Source organism: Polypterus senegalus, chromosome 11, assembly GCF_016835505.1.
Source record: "Polypterus senegalus isolate Bchr_013 chromosome 11, ASM1683550v1, whole genome shotgun sequence".
In the NCBI taxonomy this organism is placed as follows: domain Eukaryota; kingdom Metazoa; phylum Chordata; class Cladistia; order Polypteriformes; family Polypteridae; genus Polypterus; species Polypterus senegalus.
In genome coordinates this window covers 28,341,798-28,355,796 of record NC_053164.1, presented here as the reverse complement: position 1 = coordinate 28,355,796, position 13,999 = coordinate 28,341,798, and the positions used below count along the sequence as shown (strand labels likewise).

At 38.3% G+C, this 13,999-nt stretch overlaps 1 protein-coding gene across 1 annotated transcript in view; it reads left to right on the top strand.

Moving 5' to 3' along the window:
• Positions 1–9,473, top strand: part of hnrnpul1l (heterogeneous nuclear ribonucleoprotein U-like 1 like) — a 76,718-nt gene extending 67,245 nt beyond the window's left edge. The window contains exons 15-16 of the mRNA XM_039768243.1: positions 8,119–8,298; positions 8,531–9,473. Coding sequence (XP_039624177.1) covers positions 8,119–8,298; positions 8,531–8,647 — 297 coding nt within the window. The 3' untranslated portion in view covers positions 8,648–9,473. The remainder of the gene's footprint in view (positions 1–8,118; positions 8,299–8,530) is intronic.
• The last annotated feature ends 4,526 nt before the right edge of the window (positions 9,474–13,999 follow it).

Genomic DNA, 13,999 nt, shown 5'->3' with positions numbered 1-13,999 from the left:
GATACAAACTGATATCAGATTTACACTTAAACAGAGATGTGTGTGTTTGTTAGTAAAAAATTTAATCTCTGTATCAGATTTACACTTACAAAGATTTTTTTTTTCTTCCACTCAAACACAGTGATTTGATTTAATTGTATTTGTTTTAAAATGTTTATGGTGAAAACCCAAAGGGTCTCAGCTAATAGTGTACACTTTCCATGCTGATGGTGAACTGCTCAGAAAGTTATTACATATCCATGAAATAGTGAGGTAACCCAACCATTGTGTAGGTTATTTCTGAGAACATACTTGCATATTCTATGATGCATTCTGTAACTAATTATTGACATTACTCATCTTATGTTATTCACAATGTTGGATTAATAACTTCTTTCCCTCTTAACAACTAACTAAATAAAGCACATTGAAGAGAGATTAAAGATGGCACAAACTAGAAATATTCTAAAACGAAGCTCTGGTGTCCCACAGGGCCTTGATATACAGTTTTCAACACATTATATACTTGCTGAGCATCTCTTCACACAACATGAATGTTGTTAAAATCCACAATTTCTTATCTCCCAAAATTAAATACTTTACGACTTCTTGGCAGATTGAGTACTTGCCTACTTTTAGGGTCATAAATATTTGGACAGAGACAACTTTTTTCTAATTTTGGTTCTGTACATTACCACAATGAATTTTAAATGAAACAACTCAGATGCAATTGAAGTGCATGCAGACTTTCAGCCTTAATTCGGTGAAATGAAGGGGTTGTGTTAAAAAAATGCTTTAGTTGCCTCACATTTTTATGCAATCTTTTTGTTCAACCCACTAAATTAAAGCTGAAAGTCTGCACTTCAACTGCATCTGAGTTGTTTCATTAAAATTCATTGTGGTAATGTACAGAACCAAAATTAGAAAAAAGTAGACTCTATCCAAATATTAATGGACCTAACTGTATATATAATATTTTTTCACAGATTGTTTTTATTTGAATTTGAGTGCAAAGTTGTTTCAGATTATATTTACCATTGAAAATTTAACTAAACTCCCTTATGGTTTAGTTATTTATCTTTGCAGTGTTACCTGAAAGAAATGCCTACAAATCTCTCTTTCTCGTAAAGTTGACTTGCTCATTCATCTAAAAAACACTTTTTTCCATTTAGTTAAAAAGCTGAAAATGTGTAGAATGGTACATGTACAGTCATGTGAAAACATTAGGACACCCTTTGAAAGCATGTGGTTTTTTGTAACATTTTTAATAAATGGTTATTTCATCTCCGTTTCAACAATACAGAGAGATTAAAGTAATCCAACTAAACAAAGAAAACTGAAGAAAAGTCTTTTCAAGATCTTCTGTAAATGTCATTCTACAAAAATGCCTATTCTAACTGAGGAAAAAGATAGGACACCCTCACATGTATTCCCTCTTAAATTGGCTCAGATCTCACACAGGTATATCACACCAGGTGCACATAATTAGTAGATCGTTACTCTGCATGTTGAATGAGGCTTGCCCTATTTAAACCTCAGACATTTAGTTTGGTGTGCTCCTGACTGTTGAAGTGAGAGTGAGCACCATGGTGAGAACAAAAGAGCTGTCAGAGGACTTCAGAAAAAAGATTGTAGCAGCCTATGAGTCTGGGAAGGGATTTAAAAAGATCTCAAAAGATTTTGAAATCAGCCATTCCACTGTCCGGAAGATAGTCTACAAGTGGAGGGCTTTCAAAACAACTGCCAACATGCCCAGGACTGGTCGCCCCAGCAAGTTCACCCCAAGAGCAGACCGCAAGATGCTAAAAGAGGTCTCCAAAAACCCTAAAGTGTCATCTCGAGAACTACAGCAGGCTCTGGCTACTGTTGATGTAGAAGTACATGCCTCTACAATCAGAAAGAGACTGTACAAGTTTAACTTGCATGGGAGGTGTGCAAGGAGGAAACCTTTGCTTTCCAAGAGAAACATCGAGGCCAGACTGACATTTGCCAGAGATAAAGTTGACAAAGACCAGGACTTCTGGAATAATGTTCTTTGGACAGATGAGTCCAAAATTGAATTATTTGGACACAACAGCAGAGGACATGTTTGGCGTAAACCAAACACAGCATTCCAAGAAAAGAACCTCATACCAACTGTGAAGCATGGAGGTGGAAGTGTCATGGTTTGGGGCTGCTTTGCTGCAGCAGGACCTGGTCAGCTCACCATCATAGAATCCACGATGAATTCTACTGTGTATCAGAAGGTGCTTGAAGAACATGTGAGACCATCAGTTAGAAAATTAAAGCTGAAGCGGAACTGGACCATGCAACATGACAATGACCCAAAACATACTAGTAAATCAACCAAAGATTGGCTGAAAAAGAAGAAATGGAGAGTCCTGGAATGGCCAAGTCAAAGTCCAGATTTGAATCCCATTGAGATGCTGTGGGGTGACTTGAAAAGGGCTGTACGTGCAAGAAACCCCTCAAACATCTCACAGCTGAAAAAGTTCTGCATTGAGGAGTGGGGTAAAATTTCCTCAGACCGATGTCGAAGACTGGTAGATGGCTACAAGAACCGTCTCACTGCAGTTATTTCAGCCAAAGGAGGTAACACTCGCTATTAGGGGCAAGGGTGTCCTATCTTTTTCCTCAGTTAGAATAGGCATTTTTGTAGAATGACATTTACAGAAGATCTTGAAAAGACTTTTCCTCAGTTTTCTTTGTTTAGTTGGATTACTTTAATCTCTCTGTATTGTTGAAACGGAGATGAAATAACCATTTATTAAAAATGTTACAAAAAACCACATGCTTTCAAAGGGTGTCCTAATGTTTTCACATGACTGTAAGCAAAGCAAGTACATAGCCGCTAAGAGAGGACATTCTGACATATCAGTATTTAGCAGTAAAATCCGCAATAGACAATACAATACAGTTTATTTTTGTATAGCCCAAAATCACACAGGAAGTGCCGCAATGGGCTTTAACAGGCCCTGCCTTTTGACAGCCCCCCAGCCTTGACTCTCTGAGAGACAAGGAAAAACTCCCAATAAAACCTTGTAGGGAAAAATGGAAGAAACCTCGGGAAAGGCAGTTCAAAGAGACCCCTTTCCAGGTAGGTTGGGCGTGCAGTGGGTGTCAAAAGTAGGGGGTCAATACAATACAATATACAGAACAGAACAATTCCTTAATACAGCATAATAATAAAAATTTTAGAAGTACGGTTTAACAGTAGATGATATGACATAATTAGGTTTGGATATTTTTAGAGTCCTGGAGACCTCATCCATCTAGCTGCCTCCCCATTTGGCCATGCCACGGCTGAAACGTTGCTCCGATGAAAGGACCCCTCTTTCCCATGATTCCTGTGATCCTCCATCAGGGATGACTTTACCATAGGCAGGCAAACAACTTGGCAGGTGGGCGTGGCACCAATGGCCACATTTGGGTACCGAGAAAAGAAACAGAATAGGTGAGGGTTAGTATTCAAATATAATTATGTTACTTATGTTATAGTGCTAATGACTAACAACAGAGATGCAGTATGTACAGTTAATCAGCAGCTCTAGTCAGGATATGCTAAACTGAAGTAGTGAGTCTTCAGCCGGGATTTAAAGGCTGAGACTGAAGGGGCATCTCTTATGGAAGCAGGAAGACCATTCCACAGTTTAGGGGCCCTGTAACTAAAAGCTCGACCTCCCACTGTTATTTTATTAATCCTTGGAATCCTAAGCAGACCAGCATCTTGAGATCTTAATGTGCTCAGGTTTGTAAGTCATGATAAGTTCAGACAAGTAAGCGGACCTTGGCCATTTAATGCTTTATATGTTAAAAGGAGGATTTTGAAATCTGCCCTAAACTTAACTGGGAGCCAGTGTAAAGATTTAAGAACTGGAGTTATGTGTTCATATTTTCTTGTTCTTGTAATAATTCTTGCAGCGCATTTTGGATTAACTGGAGGCTGTATAAGAACAGTTTGAACAGCCAGTGAACACTGCATTGCAGTAGTCAATCCTACTAGAGATAAATGCATGAATTAATTTCTCACAATCCTGTTTATTTAGAAAGCGCCTTAATTTCCTAACATTTTTAAGATGGAAAAACATGTTTTGGACGACTTTGTAATATGTGCTTTAAATGACATGCTAGAGTCAAAGATAACTCCTAGATTGCGGGCTGATTCAGTAAAATTAATTGGGATTCCAACTGAGTTAAATGATGACAAAATATTGCTGTGATCAGCGTCATTCCCTCCAACAATTAACATCTCTGTTTTATCTGTATTTAAAGACAAGTAGTTCTCATTCATCCATTCCTTTAATTCACTAACACAACTAATTAAAGACAACATCGGAGAAACTTCATTTGATTTAAATGAAAGGTATAACTGGGTGTCATCTGCATACGAGTGAAAATTAACATTATGTTTCCTAATGAGAGATCCCAGTGGAAGCATGTAAAGTGAAACCGGTAAAGTTCCCAGTACTGAGCCCTGCGGGACACCATATTGAGCTTCTGTGTATAATGATGGAGTACTGTCTGCACATTTCTGTACATACTGGAATCGATTTGATAAATAAGAACTGAACCAAGCGAGCACGGGGCCTGTAAGCCCAACATCGTTTTCTAGCCTGTGCAGTAAAATAGAATGGTCAATGGTGTCAAATGCTGCACTTAAGTCCAACAACATAATTACAGTGGAATTTCCTTCATCAGAGGATATCAGAATGTCATTTACAACCCGTGTTAGTGCCGTTTCTGTACTATGACCAGTGCGAAAGTCAGACTGGAATTTCTCAAATAAATTGTAACAATTTATTTACACACAATTTCACAATTGTGACAAACTTAATACACCATAATCTCTAAAACGCCTTGATGGTTTTTATTGAAATTTGGTGAAATTAGCTGGCTTATGTTTATTTGGCAATACGCATGAATGAAACTTAGCATGATATGGTTTGCGCTGCTGAGAGCATTCTTTAAGCAAATGAATGACACAGCAGAAATAATCGACGGGCCACGTGAATAGCACCATTAACCAATAGGGTGGACAGACAACTTTACATTTTTCATGTCCTGGATAGAAAAAAAGATGTCATCACATTGTGAAATGGAAAGTGAAAGCTTGGCAAAGCATAGAGGTTAGCAAGCAGTTTTTTTGCTGTTGAATACAAGTACTTACCGACTCTTGTCTTAGTTATCCGTTCTGCTCAATCCTACACCTCCCACTCCTCAGTTTCAGCGATTAAAACATTAAAGATGAAAACCCCAAATCCACTACAACCTAAACCCCCCACTCCGTAGCCCTAGCTGCTTACTTTTGAACATGTTAATTGCACAACTCCACATTCTGCCATTTTATATTTGGTGATTAGTGTGTATGAAAGCACAAAAAGGTTGAAAATGGTGACAAACTGTGATAGGTACTTTATTAATCCCAAGGGGACATTCATATACTCCAGTAGTAGCAGCATACTGATAAAGAACAATACTAAATTAAAGAGTGATAAAAATGAAGGTATAACAGACAGACAATAACTTTGTATAATAACGTTTAAAGGGTACAATTGAAGAGTCGCATAGTGTGGGGGAGGAACGATCTCCTCAGTCTGTCAGTGGAGCAGGACAGTGACAGCAGTCTGTCGCTGAAGCTGCTCATCTGTCTGGAGATGATCCTGTTCAGTGGATGCAGTGGATTCTCCATGATTGACAGGAGCCTGCTCAGCACCCGTCGCTCTGCCACGGATGTGAAACTGTCCAGCTCCGTGCCTACAATAGAGCCTGCCTTCCTCACCAGTTTGTCCAGGCCTGAGGCATCCCTCTTCTTTATGCTGCCTCCCCAGCACACCACCACGTCGAAGAGGGCGCTCGCCACAACCATCTGATAGAACATCTGCAGCATCTTATTGCAGATGTTGAAGGACGCCAGCCTTCTAAGGAAGTATAGTTGGCTCTGTCCTTTCTTACACAGAGCATCAGTATTGGCAGTCCAGTCCAAATTTGGCATCCAGCTGCACTCCCAGGTATTTATAGGTCTGCACACAGTCATCTCTAATATTCACGGGGTCCGTGAGGGGCCTGGTCCTCCTAAAATCCACCACCAGCTGCTTGGTTTTGCTGGTGTTCAGGTGTAAGTGGTTTGAGTCGCACCATTTAACAAAGTCCTGGATTAGGTTCCTATACCACTCCTCCTTCTGCCCACTACTGATGCAGCCCACGATAGCAGTGTCGTCAGCAAACTTTTGCACGTGGCAGGACTCCAAGTTGTATTGGAAGTCTGATGTATATAGGATGAACAGGACCGGAGAAAGTACAGTCCCTTGTTGTGCTCCTGTGTTGCTGACCACAATGTCAGACCTACAGTTCCCGAGACGCACATACTGAGGTCTGTCTTTAAAAGAGTCCACGATCCATGCTACCTGGCATGAATCTACTCCCATCTCTGTCAGCTTGTCCCTAAAGAGCAGAGGTTGGATGGTGTTGAAGGCGCTAGAGAAGTCCAGAAACATAATTCTTACAGCACCACTGCCTCTGTCCAAGTGGGAGAGTAATCGGTGTAGCATATAGATGATGGCATCCTCCGCTTCCACCTTCTCCTGGTATGCGAACTTCAGAGGGTCGAGGGCGTCACAGACCTGTGGCCTCAGGTGGTGAAGCAGCAGCCGCTCCATGGTCTTCATCACATGTGACGCCAGAGTGACTGGCTGGAAGTCGTTCAGCTCACTAGGTTTTGATACCTTTGGGACTTGAATGATACGAGATGTTTTCCAAAGCCTCGGGACTCTCCCATGTTCCAGGCTCAGGTTGAAGATGCGCTGTAGATGACTCCCCAGTTCCAGCTCACAGGCCTTCAGCAGTCATGGCGATACTCCATCTGGACCTGGTGCTTTGCTGGCACGAAGTCTGCTCGGCTTTCTGCTTAACTGTGCTGCTGTAATTGTAGGTGGAGATGTCTCTTCTATGCTGGTATCAGTAGAAGGATGGTTGGAGGATGCAGTACTCCGAGGTGAGAGTGGGTTAGGGTGGTCAAACCTGTTGAAGTTGTTCATCTGGTTTGCTCTCTCCACGTCTCTCTCGATGGTGGCACCCCGCTTTGAGCTGCAGCCAATGATGCTCTTCATCCCATCCCACACTTCCTTCACGCTGCTGTTCTGCAACTTCTGCTTCAGCTTTCTCATGTACTGCGGAGTTCCTTCTGCACGCACTTGAGCTTGTGCTGATCACTGCCTTTAAAAGCCCTTTTCTTCTGGTTCAAAAGGCCCTTAATGTCACTTGTAATCCATGGCTGCTTGTTAGCATAGCAGTGTACTGTTCTTACTGGAACTATAATGTCCATACAGAAGTTGATGTAGTTAGTAGTGCAGTCAACAACCTCCTCAATGTTCTCACTATGTGACCCCTGCGGGATATCCCATTCCATAGTTCCAAAGCAGTCTCTAAGAACCTGCTCTGTCTCAGGGGACCACTTCCTGAATGAGCGTGTGGTTGTAGGTAGCTCCCTCACTCTTGGTTTGTAGTGAGGCTGAAGCAGAACCAGGTTATGATCTGCTTTCCCAAGCGCAGGCAGCTGGGTGGCGATGTATGCGTCTTTAACGTTTGCATACAATAGGACGATAGTCCTATTTCCCAGAGTGTTCCAATCCACATACTGAGAAGGCAGGTAATGTTTTGTCCAGCGTCACATTGTTAAAGTCTCCAACGATTAGCACAAGCGCCTCAGGGTGCTGCTTTTGTAATTTAGCTACAGTGGAATGGATGATGTGACCTGCTATGTCCACGTTTGCCCGAAGAGGGATTTAAACATTAACAACAATGACGTGTCCAAACTCTCTAGGCAAGTAATAGGGACGCAATTGTTGCTCTGTATCAATCTGTGCCAATTAGTTTGATTCATCCTTAAGTAAGCTATGGGTGTTGCTAAATAAAATAATTCTAATTTAGTTGAAAAAAAATTAACACATTTGTATTTCTAGAATATTGGTAAGTCTAAACTGCTCCTAAACTTCTCTGTATCAGTTTTTTTTAGTATGCCCATATGTTTGATGTAAATTTACAGTTTAAAATGTTTAAATGTATTTATAGATGGTTTAGTTGTAAGAAAATTAAATACAAGTGATTTCAACCCCCCTTAACATTTTCCTCTATTTCTTCTAGCCACAGACATACAGTCAGGGATATAATCAAAGCAGTTACAATCCAAGCAGCTACAACCAGAGCTACAACTACAGCAGCTACAGCAGCTACCCAGGGTACAGCCAGAGCTACACTCAGCCTGCTGCAACCAGTCAGAACTATAGCCAGCAGCAACAGAACTACAACCAACAATACCAGCAGGTGTGTGCCAGAATCCTGTTGTTGAGTGTCGTCATTAAAGTGATTAATACACTTTTTCCTATTATGTACTAGTTTGTTGTGTAAAATATTATGCTGGTAGTTTTCATCTAAAGTGCCTACGCTGTTAACCTACTTGTATGGATTTGTCAACTTGTGCAGTGCATATGGGCATGAAGGAAACAGCTGTGGATGTTTGCTAACATTGTATTTATTTCCATCTCTCTCTCAACAGTATGCACAGCAGTGGAGCCAGTATTACCAGAATCAAAGCCAATGGAACCAGTACTATAGCAATTACCCTAATTACGGCAACTATTCAGGCAGCACTCAAGGCTCGGGCACCCAATAAAGTCTATCTCAAAGCTGACACTTTTCACTAAAACAAGTTGCAGAGTGGAAACACTGGTTGTCCCTCAAGCTTCCTTCTGTGTATCACAGCCTGTATCTGAATAGGGAATGATATTGTATTAAAATCCCAACCCCACCCCTTTCCAATGTTAAACCCACACTTTTAAGTTTACTTTCTTGACATGTTTTTCCTTGGTGTTAATATCTGCCAAAAACATTTAATTTCTTATACTGAAGAATGTTATTGTGGTCAATAAATTGGGGAAAGGCTTTAATTCACTTCTGCTTATTTAGATTTTGGAATTTTCCATTCTTTTTGTCTAAGGCTTCAGTTTAATTTTTAACCAATCAAGGATATGCATTTTTCATGTTACTGCTGCTTTTAAAGTGGGTGAAACTCCTTTGTGCTCTAAAAGAGAAAATTATTATAATAATTTCAAGTCCATAGTCTTCAATGCTTTTTATAATACAATTACAGTTGTGTTAGATTTGTACAAAAAATGTTAAGCTCCTACTTCTCGCAGTTTTGTGTAACTTGGCTTTTTCTTTCCTTTTGGCAAAGTTCTTTTTATTATGTCTGAAGTAACAATAAAAACCAATGCAAGGCAGTTTTACCATAAACATTTTTTAGTTTTAAGGTTTTATGTACTTTTTTTAAGCTGTTAATATTTTTGTCAGAAGCACTGACAATGTTCAGCAGAACCCGAGGTCAGTAATGTGTGTTAACTTTTTATACAAGGTCTGTGTTTCCTGTAACTGCACGTGCTTCTGTGTTGAGTTGGTTGGAAATCTTTTGTATTTGAAATATAATCAAAAAACTCAGTAAATCTGTCTGAGACTTTTTGTTTAATTCTATAAGGTTTGCACTTGAAAAATTGTTTGCGTGCTTTTACTTCCTCTCAATTTTTAAGTTGAAAAAATATAAATTTTTCCTGGTGTCACAAATGTGGGTGCCTCCCATATGTATCCACTATAGAGTAAATCAGAAAGTGTTGTGTTGTGTGACTGCATAATTTGCTTCTGTGCTTCTCCATGTTTACTTTTGTGCCTTACACAACTATAATAATATTTATTATATGTGTAAAGTATCTTTGTTTCATCTTTTTGTAGCTTATTTTAAAAAACTCTGTCTGATAGAGATTGGTAGTAGCATTGCTAGCAACAACTGAGGTATACTAAAGTGGTCCAGTTTTTTAAAATACTCTAAGGCCAGTTGCTTTGAATTCTGTAATTGAAATATTAGATACATTTATAACACTAGTTGGCTCTGCCCCCAATCACTTCGCTCCCCCACCCCCGGGTTTGGTAATCCGGAAATACAATTTTAAGGCATTAATTTCATGGGAATTGTTGCATATGGATTTTTTTCACTTTTACTTCAAAAAATCAGTAAAAACAATATTTGGAATTCACTTTTTTCTTCAAGATCGCATTGAAATTTGATTCCGTGTTTGGACTTGCATCGTGAAAACGCAAGGTATAACTGCCTGTGAGTGAAATATTGTTTCTTTCTCTCTCATAAATAAAACTACTTTTTTGAATGTTTGTCCATGATCTTTCTTTTTCACTTAGTCATTGACGTGTCATCCAGAACGTATAAAATTGTCCGAATATCATTTATAAGAGCTGAGAGCGCAGAAAGTGTGTGCCAAAAGCATTCACACGACTGCGGTTAGATGACCGTGGTTTTGATTGAAAATAGTTGTAAGTAGGAAGTGACTTGAAAGAATCTGTTAAGTCTCTGTCTCATGGGACTTCATACTGCGTCAGCGTTTTTGGAATCTTTTAATTCTCACTGGCAACCTGAATTAGGCAATCAAAAAGTCTCCGACTTAGTTTAAATCCAAACAATATATTCGATCTCTGTTCGCTGTTCTGTTATTTCGCCGAGTAATATTTTCCGTTTGCGCTAATGCAATCTGTCCTGTTTTTGAGAGTTTTTGAATTTTCGTACTTTCATGATCTCTAACCAGCTTTGCATGTGTACTGCACCAACATTTTTGAATTCTTTACCATGTTCTACTTTGTCATCTACTCTTTGTCCTTTATTTCCGGACCCGGGTGTGGACTCGTCTCGCGGGATGTATAAGTGTCTCTCCAAGAAAATCACATCTCGTGTCTCTATTATAAAAAAAAAAAAAAATCTTGGAAGGAGACATGCTCCCTTGATATTCAGGTAAATAACTGTTAATTTTACATTTAATACTGATGTCCATTTCATCCTGTGCTTTTTCAGGATACAGTCCAGTGGGTTCTCTTAGGTTAATGGTTAAGATTAAACTGAACTAGTGTGTGAATGCTGATGTGTTGGTGTGCCCTGTAATATTAACCCATGTACAGGATTGCTTTCTTTTTTTGTTTTTTAACAATTATAATTTAAATGAGAAAAATTGTCTAAAATGATTTAAAGGCTGAAATCCAGACAAATTGGCAATCGTTGAAATTTCCAAAAAGGAATGGTAAGCTTGAAAGTGTGTGTTAACTTTTTAAAACTTTGAGTATAAATGTGCTGTGTAAATCCAGTTATAGAGGAGATTAGAAAGGGTAACATTTTCTTTAATTTTCTGCATGTTTTAACAATCAAATTGGTTGTTACTAGTGTCTATATAGACTGTGTGTGTGTGTGTGTGTGTGTGTGTGTGTGTGTGTATATATATATATATATATATATATATATATATATATATATATGTATATGTATATGTATATATATATATATATATATATATATATATATATATATATATATATATATATATATATATATATATATATATATATATGTGTGTGTGTATATATATATATATATATATATATATGTGTGTGTGTGTATATATATATATATATATATATATATATATATATATATATATATATATATATATATATATGTGTGTGTATATATATATATATATGTGTATATTATGCACAGTGCTGAGGCGTGTTGAATGTGCAAGTAAGAATTTCACTGTACTCTACACATTTGACAATACTAATCCATCTCTTTCTAGGTGTATTTTCTCAAGTACTGACTATTCAGTGCTCTGTAGATCATTTAACCTTGGAAAATGTATCTACACCCCCCATTTAAGTTTTCATGTAGTTTGTGCAGTGGACTTTGAATCCTGTTCGAGACTGGGTCCTTTCTGGGCCTAATACTTCTGAATAGGCTCTTGCACCTATCACCCTTTAAAAAAGATTGAATGAGGTACTTGATGGATGGCTTCAGGCTCATGGTTCCATTTACAGTATGTTTGTGCTCATGTTTTCAAGTTTAGACACTTTATGTTTTATATCTGTAAATTATAAACACTACCAATCAATAGTTTTAGATCACCATTTTTCCAGTTTTTTGTTTTCTATCTCAATTCTAATCAGTTGAAATGCAATGAATGATGTAAAATGGTGAAAAGGTAAGCAGTAAACTGCCAGAGATTTAAATTTAGGATAGCAAAAACTAACAAAGGACATTTCTAAATATTACAAATATTTCAGGAACAACTAACAGGTTACTACCTTCAGATGTTCTGCAGCAGTTAAAGTAAATTAAGCCTTCCAAGTTGAAGCAATTTGCACTGGTGTCCCAACCTCAGCTGATTACTTAAAATCCCTGCCTGTCTTAAAGCAGGGATGGAACAGACTGTGGTTACTAGACCTTCTGAAGTAATACTTGGCCAATAATCCACTGGCATAGAACAAAAACTGCCAAATCAAAAACCTATTAAGTTTTAATTCATCAGAATAGCCACCATTTGCTGATTAAACAATCAAACTGTTGTGACCCTGATGATAGAAAGCTCCATTCAGTCTGTATAATTCACCAACTCTGCCTCCAAAAGAAGAACCCCAGACAATTACACTTCCTCTTCCATTTTTGACAGTTGGTGTCACACATGGAGGAACCATCTTTTCACCAACTCCAGGGCATACAAACAACCCTGTGTGATGAACCAGTAATTTGAAATTTTGATTCATCAGTCCATGAGACTTTCTTCCAGTCTGCAGTAGGCCACAGCAAGCATTTCTAGTCCCTATTTTGTCCTTTAAGGAATGGATTTTTTACTGCAACTTGCTCTGTCAAATCTGCAGCACAGTAGAAACTAAGACTTGCGTTTTTTATTATTATTATTACTCGCACTGTTAAGCTGTGCTTCAAGCTGCTGTGCTGTGAGGTTCAGATCACGCAAGTTGGCTACCCTCAGAAACTTGTCTTCTGAATTGGTTGTCATCTTATGTCTGTCAGATTGCTTCCTATCAGAGTTGTTTCTAGTTTCCAATTGCCTTTGGATTGTGCAGGACACTGCTGTATTCTCCGACATTGGCAATTTCCCTAAATTAAGGGCCTACACTTCTAAGGGTAATAATTCTGCCTTTTTTTTTTTTTTTTTTTATATAATTGCCATTTTCTTGGAATAATTACTGGAGTTTACAACTTTCTAGGATGTAGAGAGTGTAGTAAAACAGTCTGTTCCAACTCTGCTTTAAGAAAAACTGAGGGTTTTTAAAGTAAGTGAGAAGGTGGGGACACACAGATTATTTTTTTTTTTTTGGTTCGCTGAGGAAGGTCCACTTGTAATATTTATAAAATGTAATTTCCTCCCCAAACCCCCACATCTACACTTTTTGGTAACTTAAGCTTTACATTTAAACCTCTCACAGTTTTCACCATTTTAGGTCTTTCATTTCAACTAATTCTGAAGAAAGTCTGAGGTGTTCTAAAACATTTAACCAGTAGTGTATACATACATATACAGTAAATTGTCAAATCAAAATTCCGCTGGAATAATTGTTTTTTATTAACTTTAACAAACTGATACTACGTCCAGATTTTTTTCCAGAATCAGGGCTGTGTTTGATAAAGTGGGCATTGTTCCTCCTTTGCTGGTATTTTATTGTTGCACAAGGCTGTCTATGAAAAGAACAGTTTAGACAGATATACAGAGATCCACCTGCGCCCTAATGCATTTTAGAAAGACACTAAAATTGTCCTTGCTTCTTTATTGCTAAGTTACCTATCATTGGTCATCTTCCATTCAGAATTTCATCTCGAAGGTGGGCCATTAATTAAGGATAAGTTGGTCATGGAAAAGAGTGGAATAAGCTGAATTTTTGTTTACTCTGATGCTTGCACTGATCTGCACACATAAGCTATGTAAACTGAAGTGGACTCTGAGCCAATCGACAGACCATCCCTTATATATTATATACTAGCAAAATACCCGCACTTCGCAGCGGCGAAGTACTGCATTAAAATTTTTATTAAGAGAAAAGTAAACCTTTTTAAACTGAGGGAAAAATATACCAATAATTATTTAAGGATCTCTCTGTATGCCACGTTGGCAGTTCGGCCCTC